This window comes from Amorphotheca resinae (genome assembly GCF_003019875.1).
Source record: "Amorphotheca resinae ATCC 22711 unplaced genomic scaffold M430scaffold_3, whole genome shotgun sequence".
Lineage (NCBI taxonomy): Eukaryota > Fungi > Ascomycota > Leotiomycetes > Helotiales > Amorphothecaceae > Amorphotheca > Amorphotheca resinae.
Window position 1 is genome coordinate 1792484 of NW_020194473.1, and position 22644 is coordinate 1815127.

The 22644-nt window shown below is 50.1% G+C and overlaps 8 protein-coding genes across 8 annotated transcripts; 4 read left to right on the forward strand and 4 right to left on the reverse strand.

Annotated features, from left to right (window-relative positions):
- Nucleotides 1-84: 84 nt before the first annotated feature.
- Nucleotides 85-4193, reverse strand: M430DRAFT_97838 (hypothetical protein; the record flags this gene model as incomplete). The annotated part of the gene is made up of 3 exons (XM_024870070.1): nucleotides 85-3658; nucleotides 3712-3815; nucleotides 3870-4193. The coding sequence occupies 3 exons, from the start codon at nucleotides 4191-4193 to the stop codon at nucleotides 85-87; spliced, it is 4002 nt and encodes a 1333-aa protein (XP_024723341.1).
- Nucleotides 4194-5669: 1476 nt separating this feature from the next.
- M430DRAFT_40484 (hypothetical protein) lies at nucleotides 5670-6506 on the forward strand (the record flags this gene model as incomplete). The annotated part of the gene is made up of 1 exon (XM_024867400.1): nucleotides 5670-6506. One exon carries the CDS (start codon nucleotides 5670-5672, stop codon nucleotides 6504-6506), a length of 837 nt encoding a protein of 278 aa, XP_024723342.1.
- A 2071-nt stretch (nucleotides 6507-8577) lies between these two features.
- On the reverse strand, nucleotides 8578-10009 carry M430DRAFT_40485 (hypothetical protein; the record flags this gene model as incomplete). The annotated part of the gene is made up of 1 exon (XM_024867401.1): nucleotides 8578-10009. The coding sequence occupies one exon, from the start codon at nucleotides 10007-10009 to the stop codon at nucleotides 8639-8641; it is 1371 nt and encodes a 456-aa protein (XP_024723343.1). The 3' UTR covers nucleotides 8578-8638.
- A 1066-nt stretch (nucleotides 10010-11075) lies between these two features.
- On the reverse strand, nucleotides 11076-13451 carry M430DRAFT_117336 (hypothetical protein). Its single transcript, XM_024861665.1, has 4 exons — nucleotides 13233-13451; nucleotides 12474-13174; nucleotides 11413-12330; nucleotides 11076-11364 (listed from the first exon to the last, which is right to left on the reverse strand). The coding sequence occupies exons 1-4, from the start codon at nucleotides 13320-13322 to the stop codon at nucleotides 11187-11189; spliced, it is 1887 nt and encodes a 628-aa protein (XP_024723344.1). The 5' UTR covers nucleotides 13323-13451; the 3' UTR covers nucleotides 11076-11186.
- Nucleotides 13452-13909: 458 nt separating this feature from the next.
- M430DRAFT_33828 (hypothetical protein) lies at nucleotides 13910-15879 on the forward strand. Its single transcript, XM_024866439.1, has 4 exons — nucleotides 13910-14339; nucleotides 14394-14736; nucleotides 14789-15174; nucleotides 15244-15879. Exons 1-4 carry the CDS (start codon nucleotides 14223-14225, stop codon nucleotides 15727-15729), a joined length of 1332 nt encoding a protein of 443 aa, XP_024723345.1. The 5' UTR covers nucleotides 13910-14222; the 3' UTR covers nucleotides 15730-15879.
- Nucleotides 15880-16404: 525 nt separating this feature from the next.
- Nucleotides 16405-17744, forward strand: M430DRAFT_273866 (hypothetical protein; the record flags this gene model as incomplete). The annotated part of the gene is made up of 4 exons (XM_024865597.1): nucleotides 16405-16455; nucleotides 16710-16842; nucleotides 16911-17134; nucleotides 17186-17744. The coding sequence occupies 4 exons, from the start codon at nucleotides 16405-16407 to the stop codon at nucleotides 17543-17545; spliced, it is 768 nt and encodes a 255-aa protein (XP_024723346.1). The 3' UTR covers nucleotides 17546-17744.
- A 405-nt stretch (nucleotides 17745-18149) lies between these two features.
- M430DRAFT_64941 (hypothetical protein) lies at nucleotides 18150-19410 on the forward strand. Its single transcript, XM_024869137.1, has one exon. It carries the CDS (start codon nucleotides 18624-18626, stop codon nucleotides 19038-19040), a length of 417 nt encoding a protein of 138 aa, XP_024723347.1. The 5' UTR covers nucleotides 18150-18623; the 3' UTR covers nucleotides 19041-19410.
- Nucleotides 19411-19615: 205 nt separating this feature from the next.
- On the reverse strand, nucleotides 19616-22634 carry M430DRAFT_136089 (hypothetical protein). Its single transcript, XM_024862442.1, has 3 exons — nucleotides 22598-22634; nucleotides 22429-22541; nucleotides 19616-22373 (listed from the first exon to the last, which is right to left on the reverse strand). The coding sequence occupies exons 1-3, from the start codon at nucleotides 22613-22615 to the stop codon at nucleotides 19805-19807; spliced, it is 2700 nt and encodes an 899-aa protein (XP_024723348.1). The 5' UTR covers nucleotides 22616-22634; the 3' UTR covers nucleotides 19616-19804.
- Nucleotides 22635-22644: the final 10 nt, after the last annotated feature.

Consider the following 22644-nt stretch of genomic DNA (forward strand, 5'->3'; position numbering starts at 1 on the left):
TGGAAACCAAAACTCCCTTTTATCCATTATCGTCATACTCGAGACTTCGAGTTGGGGAGGACAGCGGCAAGATGAGGACGGCGGTCAGGGGATTGCATTAAGTTCCTCCCTTTGCCTCAGGTACTTCTTGGCTAGCTCGTCACCCCCTAAAGCAGACAACTCCATCCAATGATAAGCAACACACATCGTTGCCGGGTCACTCCTTTCCCGATCCCTCTCCTCCTTCACTGTACCACCTCCACCGTGCATTTCCATGACTTGCGCCTTGAACGTTTCTCTCGGCTTACTCAACGGTGCTGTAACCCTCTCCACAAGCTCGGGGTGTGTAAGGTAAAAGATCGCTAGTTCTCTCTCGGCGACAGGATCTCCTTCTTTTGCAGTGATGGTCCACATCTTGGCAGCGTCCTGCATACTGTATTTCATCAACTCTCCGCTCCCGTTGGTCGCCGGAGGAGCTTCGGAGGCTGAGGAAACAGTCTTGCGTGTTTGGGTGTAGTGGACCACGATCTCGTCTGCGATTTCTATGAGCGTCCGGCACACATCCTGCTTCAGGCCCAGAGCGGCAAGCCCGGCATCCCAGAAAGCCTTGCCGCGCTCCGTCTTATCAAGGATAGCGGCCGGTACGAAGGACGCGATAAATTGGAGATCGCGAAACAGAGTCTTTGGCCTTATATCTGCATCGCGGAAAAGGTCTTGTAGGACATCGACGATCATGTCAGTGCTCGCGGGATTAGGCAAGCTCGAGGATTTCTCTGCCACCCGGTGGACAGGCGAGGAAGTCTCGGGAAGATTTATGATGTGCGAACGTCGTTCTTTGCAGTTGTCGATAGCCTCTTCGAGATTCTTGGCTCGCGGTGCGGCTGGCGTGGCCTCGCTGGGGCCAAAAGGATTGTGTTGAATTTCGGGTGGCGGTGACTGAGGGGCAGTCACCGAATCCTGGCGAATTCTTGGACGCCGTGGCGCTGAAGGCGTCAGATATGCTACGATCAAATGTTCTAGCTCAAACAAAGCATTCAGCTTTGCATACGGGTTTGGATGAACTGAAAACATTCTCAGTAGCCGCTGGAATGCTACTCTGTAAGGGAATTCCGGTAGTTCCGATTCCTTCGACACACTCTTCCTTGAACCGCTTCCACTGGTGTCATTGGTAGAAGAGTATTCAGCTGTCGAAGAGCCTTCCGCAGCCCCGTGCTCTGGCGATGGCCGAGACCCTGCTACCGTGGCCTTCTCTCCTCGCTCAGTATGGGCTTCAGGATATTCGGTTGCTACCTCAGGCCTTTGAGCGCCGCGCAGGTCCCTAAAACTTTTCTTCTTCTCAAGTGTCCTTCTTTTACTTTTTCTTCTAGCCTTTCGATCGAGCCGCTCCTTTCTCTCCATACAATCCTGACCAAGGCTTCCTGAGAACCAAGCATCAGTCTCACTACCTCGCGCAAAGACGAGGGTGCCGAGGTCACTGATGAGCAAACTTGTCAGGGTCTGCTTCAAATCGGTGAGAAAGCGTTGCCTTGCTAGACCCGCACGGTCTTCCTTCATCATGACTGTCTCGTTTGTGGATGATGCGGTTCCTGGGCGATGGCTACTGATGCTGGTTGTTGGCGATTGAGCTCGGGTTTGGAATGGTGACCAGAATGTGGTAGCAGAATCAATAGTCAAGACTGGGCTGGCCATACCGAAGTAGTCTTGGGAATCCAGGAGATCTCCTGTCGTACTCAATCTAGACATGCTGTATCTGCCAGAATCAAAACTCTGCTGCGAGCCGTTCCTCACTGACATCGAGCGAAGATTACCCGGTCGATTGAAGTCCGTACTTCTCAGGCCTCGCCGCCCAGTCTCCGCCTCGTTAGGATCATCTCCAGATATGTTCAACGATCCGATGCCGTTGAGAAAAAGGTCCCCCTTTTGTCTCCCACTGTCCAAGATGCGCTTGTCCCGATAGTAAAGCTCGCTCGACCAAAGGACTGGCCCATCCATCAGATTATCGCCGACCAGCTTATTGATGCAGGTCTCGATTTCCAAACAGAACCTGTGAATTCGCTCTTCACCTTTGCAGAAGTTCTCGATGCCGAACTGGGACAACCATCGCAAAGTCCTCTCTGATTGCTCATCAGACAGCTTATTGGGTCCCCCTTGCTCCTCGGAAGCTGCCATCGCTTCCATGACTTGGGCTTCGGTCTTCAGGAGGAAGTTATTGGGAGACGGTCGTGATATGATGCGGGGCCGCAAACCTCCTGATGATAGATACGGGTTCTTTTTTGGCGACGCCATACACTTCAGAGCGACCGCAATATTTCGGGCCCCTTCGTAGGCCGCGGAATTCCTGACATCCGTAACGTACCACATCTTGTCTCGTAGAGCTTTCAGACGCTTCATCATGGATTCGATAGTTACATCGTGACGTTCTTGGGATTGTTTAAGCCAGACTAACCAGGCCTCGTATTCCTCAATTGCACTGGTGGAGCGTCTAATGGAGTCGCGAGGGCCTCTAGAGAAGATATTCAAAAGAGAGGCAAACCCATCTTTCTTCAACGACGGAGAAGAGATTTGTTGAAGCTGATTCAACGTCTTCCAGTACAAGTGGGCATTTGTATAGAGGCATTGATCCCTACACTGTTTCTCAGCAGCTTCGAGCATATAGATCAGGACCGACGGCGGCTCTGATTCTGCGTGCTTCCGGCCGTCAGACTCTTTTCGCTGCTTAGGCTTGGCATCAACATGCTTCGTCTTTTCGGGAGATGGATCGCGCGGGCGATAAGGATTCTTTGATTGCGCTTGTGCGGATGACCCTGGCCTGCTGCGTTGTTTCTTCCGAGGACTATCAAAAGCAGAAGTTCTATTGCTGAAGGTTTTTGTCTCGCTCTTAGAATCAAGCGATTGGGGAATCTCGTAATCTTCGACAAGCTTGAGGATCGAGTCTCGCAATTGGTGGTAGTTTGTATCCAGGTCGGGGCGCGATCCATTATCCTCATCATCGCTCTCGCTGCTGGAAGTATATTCGTCATCGCCTTCGTCGTCAGGATCATGCTTCATCTGCGTGGATAATTTCTGCCCGTCTGGAGATATGAAGAGGACAGCCCAGCGTTCGGCGCAAGGATGGCAGGCTCCAGAGATCCCGTCGGCCCCAAGAGTCTGTACCATTTCATAAATGGCTACACGAAGCTCAAACCCATCGTCTTCGTAGCAGCTTAGACGTTGGGATTGGCCAGATGCTACCGAGGCGGGCGAAAACCTCTGTGCGCTGTTCGAGCCGTCGTCAAGTAGAGGTTCACGCGAAGTAGTGGTATCACTGATCACCGATGATCCACTAGTACTGAGGATGGAGGCATTGTCAAAAGCGCCACGAGCCTGCATGGGCATTGACATTGAGATAGCATTGATCCCCGAGATTGAGGAGGCACCAGACCGCAAGCCATTGAAGTGGTCTTTCGATAGAGAACTAGAGACAGGACGTCTCTCGGGGAAGAGAGCATTTACCATAGTCATCAGATCCGAAGGACCCAAGACGAGGTATGGATGGACTTCCGCAGTCTCTCTCAAGGAAGTAATGGATCTTGCAGGGAGAAGCTTTGCATTTGGCCTAGACGGCCGGCTCGAACGGAAACGAGCCATTATATTCTCGATGTGACCCTTGAGCGCAAGCGGAGTAGAAGCCGATTTGTTCCTAGTATGGTCTATTAGCAACTTGAATGAAACGTGTCTATCGTGAGCTCGCACCAGGTCATATCGACGACAAGTCTTTGCGATCTCATGGCGACTTCTTTCAGGATCTTTTGTCTGCCATACTCAGTAATATGGTATTCTGACATCATGCCGTAGGACTGAGAAGAGGTTAGTTTTAGAGATAAGAGGAGATAGATGTAGGAATCACCTACCTCGGGATGGATGATGGCGTTAAGGAGAAAAACCGAAAAAAGCCATTTCGAAACAAGAAATCTCCTGGTGGGATTGTGCCTCTTGGGGTCAAGCTTCCGGAGTATGGCATTGCCCAGTTCAAGGAGACCCTCCGGAATTCCTCCTGCTCCAGGATCGTCAACAACCTCGAAGAGACCTTTGATTGCTGCCTCATAGAACTCATCCGCAGCTATGGTGTCCTTGGCACTCCGTGGTTCAACGTGGATACGTGGCCCAGCTTGTTCCTCGGCCCTTTCCAATAAGAAAGCTCCATCCTCAAGGATCTTCATGAGATACCATTCCATGTTGCTCCGCCCGGACCAATCTCGCATTGCTGTCCAGACATTGAGAACACTACAGATAAATGGATCTGTACCTGGCTTGCTTTCAGTAATCAACCTGGCGCAGGTGGTTGCCCAAACATCGGTTCTCCTGAGGTCCTCAACGGAATCGGGACCGGCTGAATTGGCAAAGCAAGTATGAATCAGAGCAGATAAGGGATCATGACGCTGGAAAGAAAGCAAACGCTCAACTGCAGTGGGTATATGGGACGAATTGCGATGAATACTAGAAGCAGCACCTTTTGAACGAGTATGAAATGGCAAAACAGAATCTATGGGCTCCAATCCTTGGTGGAATATTGTCAGAGCACTCAGCTCTGCAGGTGTGAGACTTGCAATGCGGCTGGCCAAATAATCTGGATTTGTCCGGATCTGGGTCAAGAAATTGAGAAGGGTCTCACGGGAACGCTGGGGTATTTCGTTCATGAACGTGGACAAGCAGTCTGAATCATCACGGCCGTTGGGGTGTGGGCGACCTTTATCCAAATCGGGCTCCAACAAGGCGTATTTCCGGGTGGCATCGCATGAGTTCCGGACATCATGGATTGCATTGTACAAATTGGCGAAGCTCTTCTTCTCATCTGCCCTAAAATTGTCAACCAAAGTCCTGTGTGCCAGCTCTCCGCATCGTGCCAGACGAGCGGAGAGGGCTGTGGAAACCAAGGACCTCTGTAATCGAACGCGAGAATGCGCTCTTTTCCTCTCCTGGTATGTTGAGAGCCGGACCAAGTGTGCGAGTTCATCCAGGGTGGTGGTATCACTCGTGTCGGTCACGGCACTGATCTGTGGGTTAGTATACTGTGAGATATCCTGGAGCAGAGGCGGATGAAGCAGCTTTGTGGGGGTAGCAGGAGGCTCGGCTTCAGAAGGGATGTTTGGATTCAGGGTCAATTCAACAATGGCCTCTTGTCTGCGGGGAGCTGGGGATGGCGAAGCATGTCGGGTGAAGCTCCGTGTTCTTTCTCGCTCTGCAGGCTTCTCCTTATACGCTGAAGGGGGGCGCTGAGGACTGCGGGACTGGTATCGATGAAGTCTCGGGGGAACGGCGTGGTTCTCAGGAGGAGACGGGGTGGGACTTCGCGAGGATAGCTGTGTGATGGTAGGTGAGACAGCTAGGATTCCAAAGATCAGTATATATATGTGTGTGTGTACATACAAATGTATATATGTAGATATTTCAAGCTCGAGGGTGCAGAGAGAGAGAGGACGTACGAGGAGAGGCGTGCGCCGGGCCCGGCAGGGAGAGAGAACGCTGCATGTGTATCATGGCCCCATCTGGTTGTCAACTGGCTGCGATCTCGAGCTGGACAGCTTCGAGATGATGCCAGTGGAGGGAAATACCAAGCAAAGAGCAAATAGCAAAATCCAGCCCAGAGATGGATTTTCCGCGGTCTTGAGGGGTTGGTGGTGGTTCTCCTACAGTACTCCGTAGCGAGCGAGATGGTCGAGTTGAGAGAGCAGAGCAGAGCAGAGCCAACCTTCAATTCAACCTTCTCCTCCTTCGACAGCAACGGCGGCGGCGGCGCTTCAGCTGTTCATAATCGTGGGGATGGTCGCAAAGAAATGGGAATGGAGATGGGAATGGTGATGGAGATGGAAATGGGCAAAAGACAAAGGGCAAAAGGGCTCTTCTCTGTGCCATTCGCCCTCTGTCGTTGGCCACCCAGTGCACCACCACCCACTCCGCTCTCCCAGTGCCAACGCAGCGCGTCCCCCCTGGCCTTCCTTGCTCCCTCGTCCACCGCGCTCTGGAGTCTGCGCCGACGAGGGCTGGAGAACGAGCGTCACGGCGCCAATCACGACGCAGCGAGTCAGGATCAAGGCAGGCTCAAGGCCCTGGCAACAGCATGGCCAGCACAGACCCAGAGCGCCCCGTCGACAAGGATGCGCCGCTGCTGGCCCAATCTCGTCGTCGTGCGGTGCAGGCACTCGGTCGGATCTCGCCGCAAGAGAACACGCCTCTGGCCTCTTGTCTTCTGTTTCCAGCAGCCTACATACGGCGTACAGAGTACAGCTCGATGTACATGTACCGCTGCGACATCAGATGCAGCTACCACTACCAGCCTACCACGGCGTGAGATATATGATATAAGCTTCCTCGGGTGGCACTACGTGGACTGGACACGCCAGGCGCTCCATCGAGAGCGAGATGCGCCCTTTGTTGGGGAAAGTTTGTGTTGCCCTGGTCTGAGCAGTGGCTGGGGCGTTGTCATCTGCCAGAAGGGGAGATCAGGAGGTATAGGAGGTGCAAGAGTCTTGCATGAGCATGATTATTGACCTCTCTACAAACGCGCATATATATCGGTATATATATATATATTGATGTATATATGCCTTCACACGTTGGTCAGTAGCCAGCTTTTGCCTCTGCTTTTCCCTCTCCTCCTTTCATCTCCTCTCCCCTGTTCTCTTGCCTGAGTTGTCTACCCCAGCTTGCACTGTATGTCCGGTACCTATACTTACAGCGCGCACAACTCGGCTATGGTTGAGGAGACAACTCACAGCACGGCCCTCGACGAAGTTCTCTTTTGTCACTTTTGTCGCTCTCTCGCCGGGAAGCCGAAGAGATGCGCTGGTCGGGGGACGCTTGCACCAATATCGCGCACACACAGACAGTCAGTCGTATATGCTTCGCTCGTCCATTCAACCCTACGCCTCCTCAACCCTTTCCCGCGCAGCGCATAATCAATCCTAGACGAGACGATGAGCTGGCAATGCAAGGCTAATGCAAAGCTCTTGTGTGGTGCTCGCGGCACTCGATTCGATTTCGAAACGTTTTGCCGACGCCCAGTTCTGAAGAGAGTTTCTTTTGTTTCTTTGCGAACGCTTATCCCAGCCGCTTCTTCTTCGACTTGTCAACTTGCGACACGATCGATCCCCTTCCTCTATGTACGTCACGTGTACTTTTACCGCATGCGAGCTTGATGCTAAGGTATCCCGGCTATTCCGACTGAATTTAAGTGATTTCAATGTCTTGCCTTTCGAACTCAATGCAGCTGAATCTCATATAAGTAGATAATAAGCTATGCTAAAATAGCTGGGGCTGAACTCGTGATGTTTTACAGGGTCATGTGACATCTCCTGTCGCATTGCCGCAGAGAAAGCAAACGGATGGCTCCTTACGTCCGAAGGCATTAGAATACTTCAGAGGTTTGAATTGCAGCTCTAGCTTCAAAGTCAGACCATGATGTAGCTATTTTGGCAACAAAGCTCCTCTCCTTGACAATCGCAACTATCGCGAGAGCCTCAAGGCGAATAGAAAGATCCCGTGGCTAATAGCTCAAACCTATTCGCGTGATCTGGAAAAATGAATATGTACCTACTATCACGAAAGTACAATGCCCCATTGACCATGAAGAGCGTCCCTCAATCTCGCACTACCCATCATTTAACACGAGGTCAATCCTATCCAAGACATCTAAAACATTCCAATCATCAACCAAACTCAAAATCATACCATACCATACAAGTTTCAAAACCGATATCAAATCCCCCCAAATAAAATTTTAAATCCCAACCCTTCTTTACTTCCCTCAACAATCAAACCCCCAAATCACTACCTACTCCTATCTAATAGTATCTATTACGTCTACCAACCCCCCGATCATGGTCTTCCCCGGATCCGACGAGTCTTGATTATAGGTCATTCATCAATTAGCTTACTGGCTTTGATATGAAGTGAGAAAGAAGGATGGCAGGCTGGTTTTTGTTGCTGTTTGGGCGGGGGGGAAAAAAGAGAAAGGGGGGGGGGGGGGGTGGTAAAAGGAAAATAGGTAGGTGTATAGTATGAGGGAGGGAAGTGAAGAAAGCGAGGGAAGGGAGGAGGTTGGGATGAAGTAAGGTGCTGGATAGAGTTTGGAAGATGGGTATATGCATAGGTATGACGGACCATCATGTAAGGGGAAAGAAACATCAGGCGATAGAGAGATAGAGAGGGCAGAAGCATTCACCACATCACATCAAACATACACATCCCATCTATCTATCTCTTCACTCAAAAAAGAAAAGAAGGATAAAAAAAGAAACAAAAAAGAAAACTCTCATTTCCATAAACAGGGTCACACCTCCAGTCTCCGGATTTCATTGAATGATGGATAGAATTCTCATTGGATTTTGAAGACTTGTTCTGTCCGTGCTATGAGAACGCAACGCAATGATTGATGAACTTTCCTCCTCTGTGTCTTGCTGCTACTACACCAAAGTATCGAATTCTGTAATACACTCCAGAAAGAAACGAAATACGGGGTATGGGATGTGCCAAAGCCAAAGCCAAAGCCTCAGAAGACCAACCCAACCCCAAGATTCAAGAGCCCATCCATCAATTCCTAATGCGAATCAAGAAAAGAAACCGCTGTTAAACGATTCATTCCTGCCTCGACGAAAAGAGGAATTTGAATGAATGGTCATCTCTAGATCAGAGCCTTCTCAACGCGTGGCAAGAAGGGAAGATGATGCACCATAGGCGCCCGACTCACTCTTCTAAACACTACCTCCTGCAACTCCATCTCCGCCATCCTGTCCATCTTCTGCCGTTCCTTATCCAGATACGTAATTGGCCAACCGCGCACCTGCTCCGATCGACTCATGTAGCTCGTCTGCCATCTGAGATCCCAGTCCGTGAAGGCCAGCTCGTAGAAAGGGAGCGCGAGGTTGAGTTGTGAGAGGGAGAGCGGCGTGCGGGCATTGGAGGGAGTGCGCAGGATGATGGAGAGGTGCGTGAGCTGCGTGAATTGGTGGAGCGCCGTCACGAGGCTTTGGATCGCTTGGAATGGACCGGATTCTTGTTGGGCTTTGGTGAAGCTGGCGGTGGTAGTCTTGTTGGTGTTGGCATCGCTGGTGCTCATGGAGGCCGGGATGCAGATGGTGATGAATACGGTGTGTGCGTATTCGTAGAACTCGGGCCCAAATTTGTCCATCATGGCGACGATGGGATTCTGCTTCTTGACGACGAGTCCCTGGCTCTTGTTCTCCACCTTGCTGCTGTCCGAGGCGTCGGTGAATTCATCAAGGTCCACGATGATCTCGATCCAGTTTTTCTCCCAGAAGTCCTTGCGTTCCTTGATATCCATCTTGGAGACGACATCCACAACATTGTATTTCTCGGGGTTGAATTCCTCGGAGCGATGTTGGTAGGGAAATCCAGTTGGGAGCTGTTTCTCCGTAATGCGGACGATGTTGTGGGTGATGGAGGAGGAAGTGATGATGATATCCTTCTTGGATTTATCAGCACGAGTGAGGAAGCTACGTGGTGCTTTGACTGGGGAGCCAGAACGGTAATAACCAGTGGTGGATGGAGTGGTGACCACGGTGCTGGCGACCTTGGTCGGAGTGGTAAAGGCACTTGAGCTTTGTTTGTAGGAGTAGCCTGATGGCGAGGACTGGGATGAGAGGCCAGTGACGGAAGTCTGTCCGACAGACTTTGGGGAAGAATTGAATTGCTTTCGGTTGGCGGGGACAAAGGCGGGCGAAGCACCGGAGAGTTTCTTCTTGGACATAGTGGGTGGCAAGGCTTGACCAGCAGAGGCGGAGAGAGACGGGTCAAAGTTGTCGGTCTTCAGGGTGCCCGTCTGGTAAGAGCGGAATGGGAGACCAATGGGTTGATTGTCAAGTTTCTCCTTTCCAAGAGCGGCTTGCTTGACGCCGGCGTTATCAGTAAAAACGTCATCAGAGCTGACGGTGCTGAGTGGGGCAGACTCCATCTTCGAAGAGACAGAGGAGGCGTTCGAGGGCTTGCGTTGGACAACGGACACCTGCTTGGATCTGATGTTCTTGTTACCCATCTTGACGTGAGCTTGGTGATTATTGTTGGTTGGTGTTGTGGTTGAGGTCAAGTGTTGGAGATGTTCGAGAATAAGGACAGAGGTAGCCGATTCACTTGCTTTCCACAAGTGAAGACGACTGACTGCTGAGATGAGGTTAGTGCACTGTGGTCAAAGAAAATTGATCAGAAATTTGAAGAAGGGGCGCGATTTGCAGAAGGGGGACAAGAGTAAGGGACAAGAGTGAATAACACCGAGAATTGTCAGAGATATTTCGTGCAAGTCTACTCACAGTATGATCAAGAGTCTGCCGCAAAAGCTTGTGTGACTAAAGTAGAAGTAGCGTTAGCAAACGTAATCGAGAGTAAGATAGAAGAGTGTCTAGCTTCGGATTGAGGAAGGCTTGAAGCAATGCTGGGGACTCGAATGAAGCAATGGTGATAGGGAAGGGGGAAGGGGAAGGCCTTAGGCACAAGAGCGTCTGACATTGATACTGTAGATAATGCGCAGGGAAAGGGAAGGACGGACAGCAACTTACATGAGTTTGATGTGTGTGTTAGAGTAGACTGGAGAGTCTCGTTATGGAAGACGTCCAATATGTGCGATAGGTATCGCGATACGTATCGAAGGTAGTTCGGAGGTGGTTGGAATGAGAAAGAGGTAGAGGTAGAAGACGTGAGAGTAAATGTGTGGATTGGGTATTGGTAGACGGTAAAGACGATCGAAAGGTTGAAGAATTGTCAAGTGCTTGACTGACTTGCAAGTCGGTTGGAGAATGGAAAATTTTGTAGAGAGGAAGAAGAAGAGGAGGATCGGTGGTAGAAGAGGGTCTTTATATCGGCTACCGATTCGAAGCTCTTGAGTGAATTTGGTGAATTTGAGTTGAACAGCAAGAAATTCCAAAGAACAATACTAAGACTAACGACAATAGGAAATCGTGAATGACAAGACTATTGACAACCAACAAAGACAATCGTACTATTGATGATTTCTTTGCCAACAATACCTGCAATAGCATCCAGATCAAAAGACCTACCGGTATAAGCACAAGCACGGGGAAATGACCGAATAGCAAGTCTTAGCACTTGCTCTCTGAACTCACGCGGCTTTGATTTGAATACATGATTCCAAGTGACAGTCTATATCTCGAACCCCTAACGCCGCTTTGAATATTTCCTCTAATAGATCCATTCTATTTCTAACCCCAGAGAACATCCTTGTCCCTGCGGCTCCCTGCTATTGAGGGAGGCGAGAGGAGAACTGAGGACCAAGCCTCAACCCCGTCTATATACAGACGGAACTTCAAGATACTCTGGTCACTAGAGGTATTATCAATAGTAATAGCTCCCACCTTTGAATTTCCATTAGGAATATACCTGGGTCCCGTTAGCTTGGGATAAACGCTTTGGACAATTCAAACTTACTTCACTTTGACATCTTCCTCGTCCGTTTGGAAATAAGATGGTATTGGTAGATAGAATTGATTCAACGGGCTCGTCGAAAATTCATGGACCGTTGCACTGACCGGCCACTTCCCACCAACTGGTGGTGGGAAAGCAGTGGCCGCAAACTCATGTCGATCGCCAGATACAATAACGACGCCAACACCGCCTTGAAGACCTACATCCCACATCGCTTCCAGGATTTTTTGACGTTCGCCGAGATACCCAGCCCAGGTATCCTGCGCATTCAAGCGCCAATTTTTCGTAAATGGGACGCTGGAAGCAATAATCTTCCATTTAACGCCTTTTGGTTCTGGCTTAGCCAAAAATGCTAGAAGATCCTCAAGTTGCTCAGATCCAAGCATGGTCTTCTCAGTACTGTTCGCAGGGAGTCGGCTAGATGAATCTCGATAAGTTCTGGTATCCATCATGAAAAATGATGCTGGACCCTGGGTAAATTCAAAATAGGTTGCACCCTCCCTAGCTTGGTAATAGTTCCCGGCTTGGCGTGCCTTTGGTGGATTTACCGCAGTTTGATAGTGGTGCCAAGGATCAGACGCAGCCTTATACACACCGGTGGTATTTTTGTCCCAATCATTCTCGATTTCATGGTCATCCAAGACGTGGATCCAGCTTAAATTCTGACCCACAGCCGGCCAATCAGGTGATGCGTAGACTTGTCTATACTCCCTGCGGTAATCCTCGACAGTGACACCAAATCTCTTTGGGACATCAATGTAAATGAAATCCCCAAGGAAGAGCATGAATTGTGCGCCTCCTGGAATGGACTTGATAACATCTGCCATGTACCTGAATCCGGGCATACTCAACGGGTGTTGATCAAGTGGATTATACGGGAACCGGGCCTTGATGCAGCTGGTGGTCAAGAATGTGAACCCTCTAGAAAACAGGGGTTAGCAATCGCATGATAAGAAAGGTAGTAAGAATAGTGAACATGCTTCCTCGGGGGGAAACCTCAAAGAGAATGTCCTGGCAGGTCAGGATGATATGTGGAAAGAAGAAATGCCCTCAGGGAATCATACGTTTTCGGAACCTGTCCAGGCTTAGGAGGGACAGTGAAAAATCCGGTGTGATTGTTGGAAGTAGCCCATTGATAAGTCCTATCTGGATGAATGGGAATAGGAAAGGTTACCACGCCAGTATAATCTGTGTCACTTCCAAGGGATGTGATGGTGCCGGCAGGTTGCCATGCCGGGTCCTCGTATGCAGCAGGAGGAGTCACAAGTCGGTACGAGACAGAGATTGGCAATTGAGATGGATGTGGCTCTCGAATGAGCAAATTGGCCTCCGTTGGCGAAATATACCCCATCCGAGCAAATGAAAGATCATGACTCGGGTAGAAGAGCTTTGCCCGGTACACGAGATCTGCTGCAGCCAAAACCAGGAGAACATTGACCAACAGTGTAGCCAGAGACCATAACGTAGAGGTAGGGCTTGGGAGCCCTGTCAACATTGTCCGCCATGGCCGGGGTGACCTTTTCTTTACCACCACCGTTTCATCCACTTCCACTTCCTCAAAACGTGCCGGCCTGTCTCCCGTGCCAGGATCTCGAGAAGCGCCAGCTGTCGACGGCGGAGCGGTTGACGGATCCTCAGTCTCTGTCTCTGCTATAGTGACGCGGATTTCATCCTCCAAGACCTGGTATGGTGACCGCGTGAAGAAGCTTGTGAGAAAGGAGGGGATGTAAATGGCGAAAAGGGTCCAGATGACGTTGGGCAAAAACTGGTGCAATGGTTCTCAGCGCGGGACGTAACTGCAAGGAGGCACAGGTGCTACATACACTTGCCGGTATCCATCTTAGAAAGACATAGGCGACGATACGGAGAGCGGCGGAGCTCGCAACAGTTACACTGTCCTGAAACGACGTCATGATGGCCAAGGAGACATGGAGCCAAGCAAGACGTGAGAAGGGAAAAAAAGAAGAGAGAAACAGAGGAGGGAGAATAGGAGAATATTGGGAGGAAAAGCGAGAAAGAAAAAAGAAAAAAGAAAAGACGGCAATAGCAGGAAGATGGAAAAGGCAAGGCTGGATATCCCGGAATCGCATGATCTGAGGTCCATTGAGACCTTCGTCATATCCAAGAATAAGCGACGCGGGTCAGGCCAGCCTCTCACTTACTATTATTTACTAATTCTTCAAATATTCAAATATACAAACAACTTCTCCAGTACGTAGGGATGGAGAGGCAGGTGATTGTCAGTTCTTGCATGACTGACGGCATCAGTGAGTGATATCTGAAATGATTCCGTTCTTGATTGCCAGTTGATTGATCTTCCATGCCTCGCGCAGTCGCTTGCCAACCATTCTCCACTCCCGTCTCCAAGAGCCAACACGCGCCCTCGCCACGGCATAGGAACCAGCAGAATCCCCTCGGCCACGGCAGCGATTGCTCTTGAGCCCCCAGCCCACAAGACAGCTATTCGAGACGATTGGAATCCACATAGAACAAACCGGCAGCCATGTCAGCCGGGCAATGCGGGGGAAAGCTCCCCCTCACTTGACGTAACCCAAACATGCCCTGTGATGATAAAGCAGATCCTGTGTGAGGGATCCCTGATGCACACATATAATAAGATGGTATAACGTGTCGTTTGCGAATGCAAGATGCGGAGATGCAAAACCAAGACACTGTGCTTTCCATCTTCCACGCTGCATGCGAAGAACCCGCGATTCCTGCCCTGTCTCTCCCATCCTGCTCAGTTCCGGACAACAACCACGGCATCGACCTTTCAGGAGTGGCGGAGGGTTCCCAGTGGACTAAACGAAATCATGGCTGCGCCGGACAAGATCCATTTGACGGTCGAGGATACCGGCATCGTGCCCTTCAAGCCCCAGAGTACAGCAGCGGCAGAGAGGACGTCGGAGCTGCTCCAGGAAAACCACGATGTACTGATCACTCGTGTCAAGGGACTTAGGGATCGTGACTAACACGTGATCCAGAGGCATCACATCTACTTCAACGACACCGGCTTTCACAATCACATTGCGCATCACCTTCTCACTCTTTACGGGCTGGGAGCCCCGGCTTCTGCTATCGAGAGGCACTACATGCAGAATGCCTCCTACCAGCGGCCCGCTGTTCTACTCGAGGACAGTGTTGTCCAAGACATGGCGGCCAGTCCGGACCATTTCAAGACGTATCTCGGACAGGGCAAATACTATCGCGACTTCCTCGTCTTCTGGCAGAAGGAGATGGAGAAGAAGGGATGGGAGAACGTGCTGAATGAGTACCTTTTCGCGGGGGATGAGCGAGCTGATGATCTGTTGACTCGGATGTATTCTGGTATGTCTCCACTCAAGCATATTGAGACCTCACGGTACTGACCGCCACATAGGATTTTTGCATCCTCTCATACACCTCGGGTTTGGAATTGAATTTCACCAGCCGGCAATCATCGCGGAAGCATTAGCCCAAGCTGCCACGCACGACTCATGGACCGGGGATTACCTCCTCCGAGTCGAGAAAGCTTCGACGTCCCCAAGCACCAAAACTCTCCCGCAGCTGCTTGACGAAATTAGAGCCGACAAGAAGCTATCTACGGCTGCTTGGTGGAGCGATCCGAATAAGCTACGTGATGGGACGCTGGGGCGCGCAGCGGATGAGATGATCCGTTACGCAAGCCAGTGGACGGTGTCTCCAGGAGAGCTCGAGAAGAAGACGGCCGAGATGACCAACGCCGCGATATACTTTACAGCTACAGCCCAGAACCCTCCAAAACAGGTATACCAAAAAATTAAACCGGGCCCGAATTTTTGGAGACCGTGCGCTAACGAAGTCTTAACGGGGCAGGTCAAATTCGACTTCTACTACATGCATTGTGTCAACGCCTCTGTCTTCTTCCCCACCTTCAACGCGCAGTCCTGGCTCTCCGAAGCTTCTAAGATCCGCCTGCTCAAGTTCAAGGGCTATGTGGATCTCGCCATGTACGCATCTCGGCGCTCCCCCGAACTCCTCTTGGACGAGGTCGCGGGATACGCGCCTGTCAAATCGGAAGCTAGCGAGACGGACTGGAAAGGTATCTTCCGGCGACTGTGTGAGTTTGACGATGATGGACATGCGATCAAACTAGGGAGGGCCGTGGCTAATGGACAGCGGGTTTCGAAACCGTATGAGGAAGAGGAGTGGACGAGGATTAAAGGACCTATGTGGGAGAAGATCGGGAATATGGTTATTGATAGTGTGGAGGATACGGGCAATCACTGGGCAAGAAGCGTTGGGTTTGAGGAAGCTTGGAAGGATTATGAAGACCGACGGCCCAGGGAGATTCGTCTCTAATTGCAGCCACGGAGGGGAGGATCTCGGGTATTATAGGTCTTGTATGGGGAAACGCATGGGGCTCAAAAATTGACAACTTATGTATTAGTTTTTAAAAGTAAGGTATGATATGGGACGGTTTCAATCTATATCTCAGTTCCCCACGCGGGGTTTAGCGACCGCCCGCTTCGGGCAAGGCGCGCGGACGGGCCCGGTGCGGCTTTCAACGTCTATCAAAGACGGCACCCGCTCGTCCATCTCTCTCCACTTCACATCTTCTTTCCAAATACCCACATACCATCTGCTGGCTGCTCAGGTCATCTATGGCGCACCTTCGTTTCATACATTGACCATCCGTGAAAAGAACAGAGGAGCAAATGCTGTCATGGGAGTGATGCATTGAAAAAGGGGTAGGCCGGCAAAAGATGTAGCTGATGACTAGAACAACTTCCACCGAGAGTTCAAGAGCTTTGATTCTCAGTCGAGAGATATTTTCAGTCGCATCGCTACGGGATGACGACGAAGGCCCGTTGTCGGTCAAAACTAAATCCGAAGACCAGACGACAGTAATATGACCATCTCCTAATTTCGACCATTTCTTACTCTCCAAATCGACTCATTTCTTCTTTGATGTCTCTCAACCGTTTTGCCTGCTATACACCCTTCCGTCGGCTTGCCTACAGTACAAGTATCAGAATGGCATCCACCATAGTCGGCAAATCCGGTCGCGTGTACGTTCAAGGCGAGGTGCTCCAGCATCATCGCGAGGACCATAAGCTCAGCATCTTCAAGGCCGAGTACGTTTCACACGCCATGCCCTTCTCACAGCTTAGCCATATCTCTGATACATCTCACTCGGGTCCGGAAATGAGTCTTTTGTCTTCAAGCGCGTACCTAGGCCGTTCTACGATCGATCTCTTCGCCTCGCAGCCGAGTTTGCAGGCGCACATCGGCTTCGAATGCACATCGATTGCAATCAAGAAGATTGCATTCTAATCTAGCCATATTTCAGAAGCACCCTGCTTGCCTTGCTTCAGGAAGATCCGGAGTTTCCTCCGGCGGAACGAATAAAAATCTTGCGACGTACAGGAGAGGGAATACAAGAACTTCATAGCAAAAACTGGATCCACATCGGTACAGTCTCCACAATCCAGAAATTATTGCCCTTCAAGACATCTAAACTGATGAATCGATCTTGGTAGATGTGAAGCCTGATAACATTTTGGTCAATTGGACTTGCGACAAAGACGGTAACAAAACAGTCACCGATGTGGCCCTGGGCGATTTTGATATCGCTTTTAAATCCGAAGGTGGAGAGTCTCGTCAGACTCCTTATGCGATAGGGAATGCCATGTGGCGAAGCCCAGAAGGACAGACTGGAAGGGGCGTGACAAAGGCGTCAGACATCTTCTCGTTTGGACTGGTAGTAGGTGAGCCATGTTTAAATTCAAGAATTCATGCTAACCTTTGTGTACAGTGCATATATGCTCTTGGGGGCGGGGAGATGCTTCTTATAAACAATTACCAGGAGCTAGTAAAGCATGGTATCAGTCCGGAACAAGAGATTCTGACTCGACACTTTTCCTATTTTGGGCCCGTTTCCGACGGGCTCCTTAAGCAAGTCAACAATGAGAAATGGTGTGTTGCCTTACGTGGAGCGTCAAGAATAGCTGAGGAGGCAGTTAAGGAACAGCCTGAACTAAGATTCGAGCGCTGGGGGGAGGAGCTTGGCCCCGAGGCACAGAACATGATATCTGGAATGACAAATCCAGACCCGACGGCTAGAATAACGATAGACCAAGTCTTGACGCATCGGTGGTGGCAAGAGTCTACTTAGATAGCTTGGGGCGACGTATTATCACCTTCACGCACTGGAAGCTTGGACAAGGCCGAGCGATCAACACCTCTCCCTGGACGCTTGAGCATTTTCGAGATACCAAATTGATAAAACAACGGCAGCTAACTGCACGTCAATTATTCGGTTGGAAAGGCACCAAGACGAATAGCACGTGAAACTTGCAGCTCTAGGGACCAGGCCTTTCTTTCTCATCGCGGTTTTCGCTTCACCTCACCTGGCATATACTGTACGGAGAAGGCGATCCCCACAGGAGTAGCAGATGGCGACTCTGAAGTTGAACGACGTTTCATTCATCTTTCCTCGGCTTGATAACTAACCTTCCAGACCATGTCTAGGCAGGAAATTAAAACAGGGCAAATGTAACAAGATAAACGGGATGAGATATGCCAGAAATGAAATATCCTGCTCTTATAAACGGTGTTGGAAGATATTTGCTCTTGGCTCGACGTTCTATGCTATACTCGTGGGGATCCAAGCTTATGAAGGACGGGATGATGAAGGTTGTTTTAAACACGCATTCCTAGCTAATAATTTTATCATTCATTCATTCATTCATTCATTCATTCATTCATTCATTCATTTCCTTTTCTTTTTTCCTTTCGTACAGTAATCCCCCTTCCCCAGTCCAGTCATCGGTGTGATGACTCAGGCCGAAGCCGCACCGCATTACCAACCCACCAAACCACCAATAAGCACCATCATCACCATCACCATCATCATCACCACAAACCACAAACCACAAACCACAAGCCACTCCCTCCCTCCATCAATCACCATTATGCAAACCTACCTTACATGATCCCTCCCTCCTTACCTCATCCCACACAAAATATTGAACCCCCGCCCTTGCATCTATGGCTGCCTGATGGATGACGCAGTAACCTTATGTGTGTCAGAAAGGGGTTTTGTTTGACCGATTTTCTCTTTTTTTTTTTCTTTTGCTTTGCGAGGTTACCTTACTTTACCTTGGGGGGTAGGTAGGGGGGCGTTTTTTTGCTGCCTGGATAGAGTAAGGTAGGTAGGTAAGATAATAAGGTAGGGATTGGGTTTTTGGTTTATGTATATAAAGAGAGAGGAGGGAGAGAGAGAGAGAGGGAGAGAAAGAGAAAGAGAAAAGAGAGAGAGCGCATTTATATCCATATATCCAAATCAAAACCCCAATCCCAACCCCCCCTCAAAAACAACCCGCAAACCACCAACCATCCAACCATCAAACATCCAAATAAATGTACCTTCCACTTCCACTTCCACGCACAAGCACCCCCCTCACACCCCGATCTCTCGACCAACCCACTTCTCTCCCACCTCACCCCACCTCCTCCACATCCACATCACACACCACAAGATTATCCACCGGTGCAGCAATCGCGCTCAGCGTCATCGTTACGGTTCTTGTGCTTGTGTTCATCTTGTTGTTTGTGTTTCGGAGGAGAGTATGTGGAGGATGGGGACGGAAGGGGGATGGGGAGAGTGAGGTAGAGAGGGATGGGAAGGAGGAGGAGGATGGGGAAGAGGAGAAGAGGGAGATGAAGATACAGATATGGGAGCTGGAGCTGGAGGGCGGGATGGAGAGGATGGAGAGGCCGGGGAAGGTGCGTGTTAGATGAATTGAATTGATGAATGGAAGAGGGGTTGAGAGGGGTTTTTTTTTGTTAAAAAAAGGGGGGGGAGGGGGGATGGCGAGGGATAGGGATAGGGATAGGGGGAGTTGGGTATCAAGACGGGTATGGGGTTCTGTGCATGGCTTTCATTGAACGATGGTTGGATACCTATGATGGTTAGATACCTATGTAATTTCATACGGATGAAGGAGCCGGACGGACGTTCGACATACTGGATGAGTGAGGTTGGGATGGAGCGGAATCCGAGGATTGGACACGGTCATATTTTACCCAGGGAATTGGCACATCTAGTTTCCGCTTCGAAAATTAAAAGACGTCTTTGCTTAAAGGAACACAATCACAGCTTTGACGCGTGGCATCTGCATGTGAAGCACTTGCACTGATGAAATCATTTTCTCCAAGATCAAAAATGGAACCGAGTTCGAATCTGCTACATGCCAGATGATAGATAGTGTGGCCGTCTCGCCAGGTAGGGAGAGTTACTGTGGAACTACTTCCCCTCCTGACGGGTTAGGATGGGCGTCAGGCACTTGGTGACACAAGATCCTTCACTCAAAAGTTTTCTGGAATCGAGAGATGGGAAGATGCTTTTGAACCCTTTCCGATTGGTATCTTCCTAATCTAAACCTATCCACTCCGCCTCATCGTCATCATCCTCTTCCTCATCCACGTCTACCATGTGGGTTTCTCCATTTGTGATGCTCTTCAGGATATCGGTCGTCCCATTTGTGGCGCCCTCCTTAGCAAGGGGCTGGCTTAGAAGATAGTCGACCGTAAAGACGTTCTCGTCTGCCAGTCTTCTCAACTCATCTTTGATTTTGGCCACTGCTCGACTGACCGTCCTTAATTCGGCTTCGACCGTACCCCGGTTTTCGCCAACCCATCGACCATGCGACACCAGTATCGCTTGGATCCATAAAAGGCAGAATTCGAGGTGAGGTGATTCTTCGGCTTGGATGGCTACGAAGCGGAGGAGCCGTTGCAGATATACCGTAGGCAATTCTTCAACCACTAGGCCGATGCTATTATGCGGGATGCCTTCGAAGACCTTCCGTAACAAGGGCGCTTCGTTGAGCCGGAATGCCATGACCAGGGCCTTCAGATAATCCTTCTCTTTTTCTAAAACATGTAATGTTGATGCCGGAGTCACAGTCAGATCCAGATCGATGGGATCGAATAGCGGCATAGTGTCCAAGCTATATATCAGTAATCCTTCGGTTGATGCAGCACAGAATGATCTTCCTGCAGGAGAGAATGCCACACCCGTCACTCGAACTTCTGGCATGCGTTTCCGAACAGAAGGATCGCCACCACGTTTGGACCCGGGAAGCGATTTATCGAGACGATCTTCCAAGTCTGATGCCTCGCCTTGGTCGTCAATGAGACCCTCTGGCCCCGCTTCGGTCAATAGCTTGCTGTTAAGGAATTCCTGCGTTCCTGATAATGACAGATTGACACTGACTGTAAATTTCTTCAAGAGAACGAGCGAGGAGACGGAGTACAAGCAGATGTACTTGCTGTTCCCGGCTGCGAGTACACAAGTACCATCTGCACTATATCTGATGGTGCTGAAACTCTTTGTACCGGCAGCATTTGCGGCGGTCCGCCGATCAGTAATCTTGCGACCACCAGAAACATCTCTTCGTCCATCCACTCCTGATTGCTGCTGCGCTTCCGAGACCGACCAAAAAGTCAGCTGACCATCTAATGTTGACACGGCCAGCTGCTTTGAGTCGGGTCGGAAGGCGACATCGAGGACATCTGCTTGTAGCTGAAGAGGCTCACTTGTCTGTGTTCGATCAAAGACTGTCCATATTCGAACAGTGTGATCCCAGCTCCCGCTGACGACAACACTACCATCAGGAGCAAAAGCTAGTGAAGAAACCGGTCCTTCATGACCCGCTAGGCGGTCAAGCAGTTGACCTGTCTGGACGGACCAGATGTGAATATCAAAAGAGTCAATGGAACCGGCGCAGACCACATCACCGCTGGGATCAACAGCTAAACAGGAAAATGACAAGCGTGTTGGTGCTGTGAAGGTCCGGAAATTTCGGTATCTAATCAAGTCCCAGGCTCGAATGGAACCGTCAAGACTCGAGGTGAAGAGCACATTGCCCTGTTTGGCAAACTCGCAAGCTGTAACTCCGCTCGTGTGCTCTGTAAAGGTCACGATACAGAAGCCAGACTTGACGTCCCATACCTTGATCTTGCCATCGTCGGCAGTTGTAATAATCTTTTGACCATCAGGGGAGTAGACCAAGGCATTCATCGAGTCAAAATGTCCTTGCTGTTTCAAGATATATGACTCGGACTGCCACTCCCAAACTAAAAGTTGGCCCAGCTTTGACGCGCCAAATGCCAACCATTCGCCGGTCTTGTTGATGGTGACAAAGTCGATGTTGTTTTGCGAGATACTGAGCGTATGTATCATATTAAACTCTGGCATCTCGTAAAGGCCAAAAACACCATTCGAAAACCCTGCCACTAGTAAATTGGTCTCCGCATGATAAGCCACACAATTTACTTTTGCGTTGTTTTGCATGAAGTAGTGTCGCTCCGCAATCCTCCATCTTGTGTGGGTATCATCGTCAATATCTCGCATCTCTTCGTCTTCTGTTGGCTCTGGCGCATTTGGGTCTGGTAAATACGCCCATTCGAATACAGCTCCATCCTTACTGATCGTGTATATGGTCTCCTGATCTTTGGAGAAGTATGCTCCCAGAACGCCTTCCCGGTGCCCCGCCAGTGTTGTTGGTACAAATCCCTCCTCGGGATCCAAACTCCATATTCGAGCCGTCAAATCCTTGGCCGCACTTAAAAAGAAGCGTGAATCGCTGGACCACTCAAGTCTCTGAACAATGTCATAATGGCCTGTGTATACTCGATGCCGTACGAAAGGAGCGAACTCTAACTCCCCGTCCACGTTTTGATCTGGAGTGGAAGGGGTATGCCATACTTCGATATGCCGGCCAACTCCCACAACAAAATGACGCCCAGAAGGAGAGAAGGCAAGCGCCGAAACAGGAGATCTGAAGGTAAAATGGTGAAGGGCGATCCTTCGCGGAACATTGGTCAATATCGCACGGCCATCTTCGTCGATCGACAAGAGGAGGTTACCCCGCGGTGTAAGGGCAAGTCTTGTGATATTTTTTCGATGCGCAAAAGGGAGAGTATGCGACTTATTGCTGCGATTTGTTAGATGCAGATCCAGCTAGCCAGGAGAATGTTGCAAGGACTCACTTCACCAGATCGAAAACCGTGACTCGATTTCCTACTGGAGAGAACAGACAGGTCCCATCAGGGCTGAAAAGCAGGTCCCCCTGACTGTAGACCGTCCCTAAAAGGTTGGAGAACTATGCGCAGTTTGAGTATATGTCAAGTAATACAAGGGCACCGAGGGGCTCCTTACCTTGAACTCCGTCTTCATTGTCACCGTTGGATTGGCATCTTCATTGA

Coding starts and splice junctions, on each gene's coding strand:
- M430DRAFT_117336 (XM_024861665.1), bottom strand. CDS start 13,322: ATGACGTCGTTTCAGGACAGTGTAACTGTTGCGAGCTCCGCCGCTCTC. Junction 13,175..13,232: donor TAAGATGGATACCGGCAAGT/GTATGTAGCACC, acceptor CCATTGCACCAG/TTTTTGCCCAACGTCATCTG. Junction 12,331..12,473: donor CCTGGACAGGTTCCGAAAAC/GTATGATTCCCT, acceptor CCTGTTTTCTAG/AGGGTTCACATTCTTGACCA.
- M430DRAFT_33828 (XM_024866439.1), top strand. CDS start 14,223: ATGGCTGCGCCGGACAAGATCCATTTGACGGTCGAGGATACCGGCATC. Junction 14,737..14,788: donor GTTGACTCGGATGTATTCTG/GTATGTCTCCAC, acceptor ACCGCCACATAG/GATTTTTGCATCCTCTCATA. Junction 15,175..15,243: donor CCCAGAACCCTCCAAAACAG/GTATACCAAAAA, acceptor TTAACGGGGCAG/GTCAAATTCGACTTCTACTA.
- M430DRAFT_64941 (XM_024869137.1), top strand. CDS start 18,624: ATGTATATAAAGAGAGAGGAGGGAGAGAGAGAGAGAGGGAGAGAAAGA.
- M430DRAFT_136089 (XM_024862442.1), bottom strand. Junction 22,374..22,428: donor ACGGTTTTCGATCTGGTGAA/GTGAGTCCTTGC, acceptor AACAAATCGCAG/CAATAAGTCGCATACTCTCC.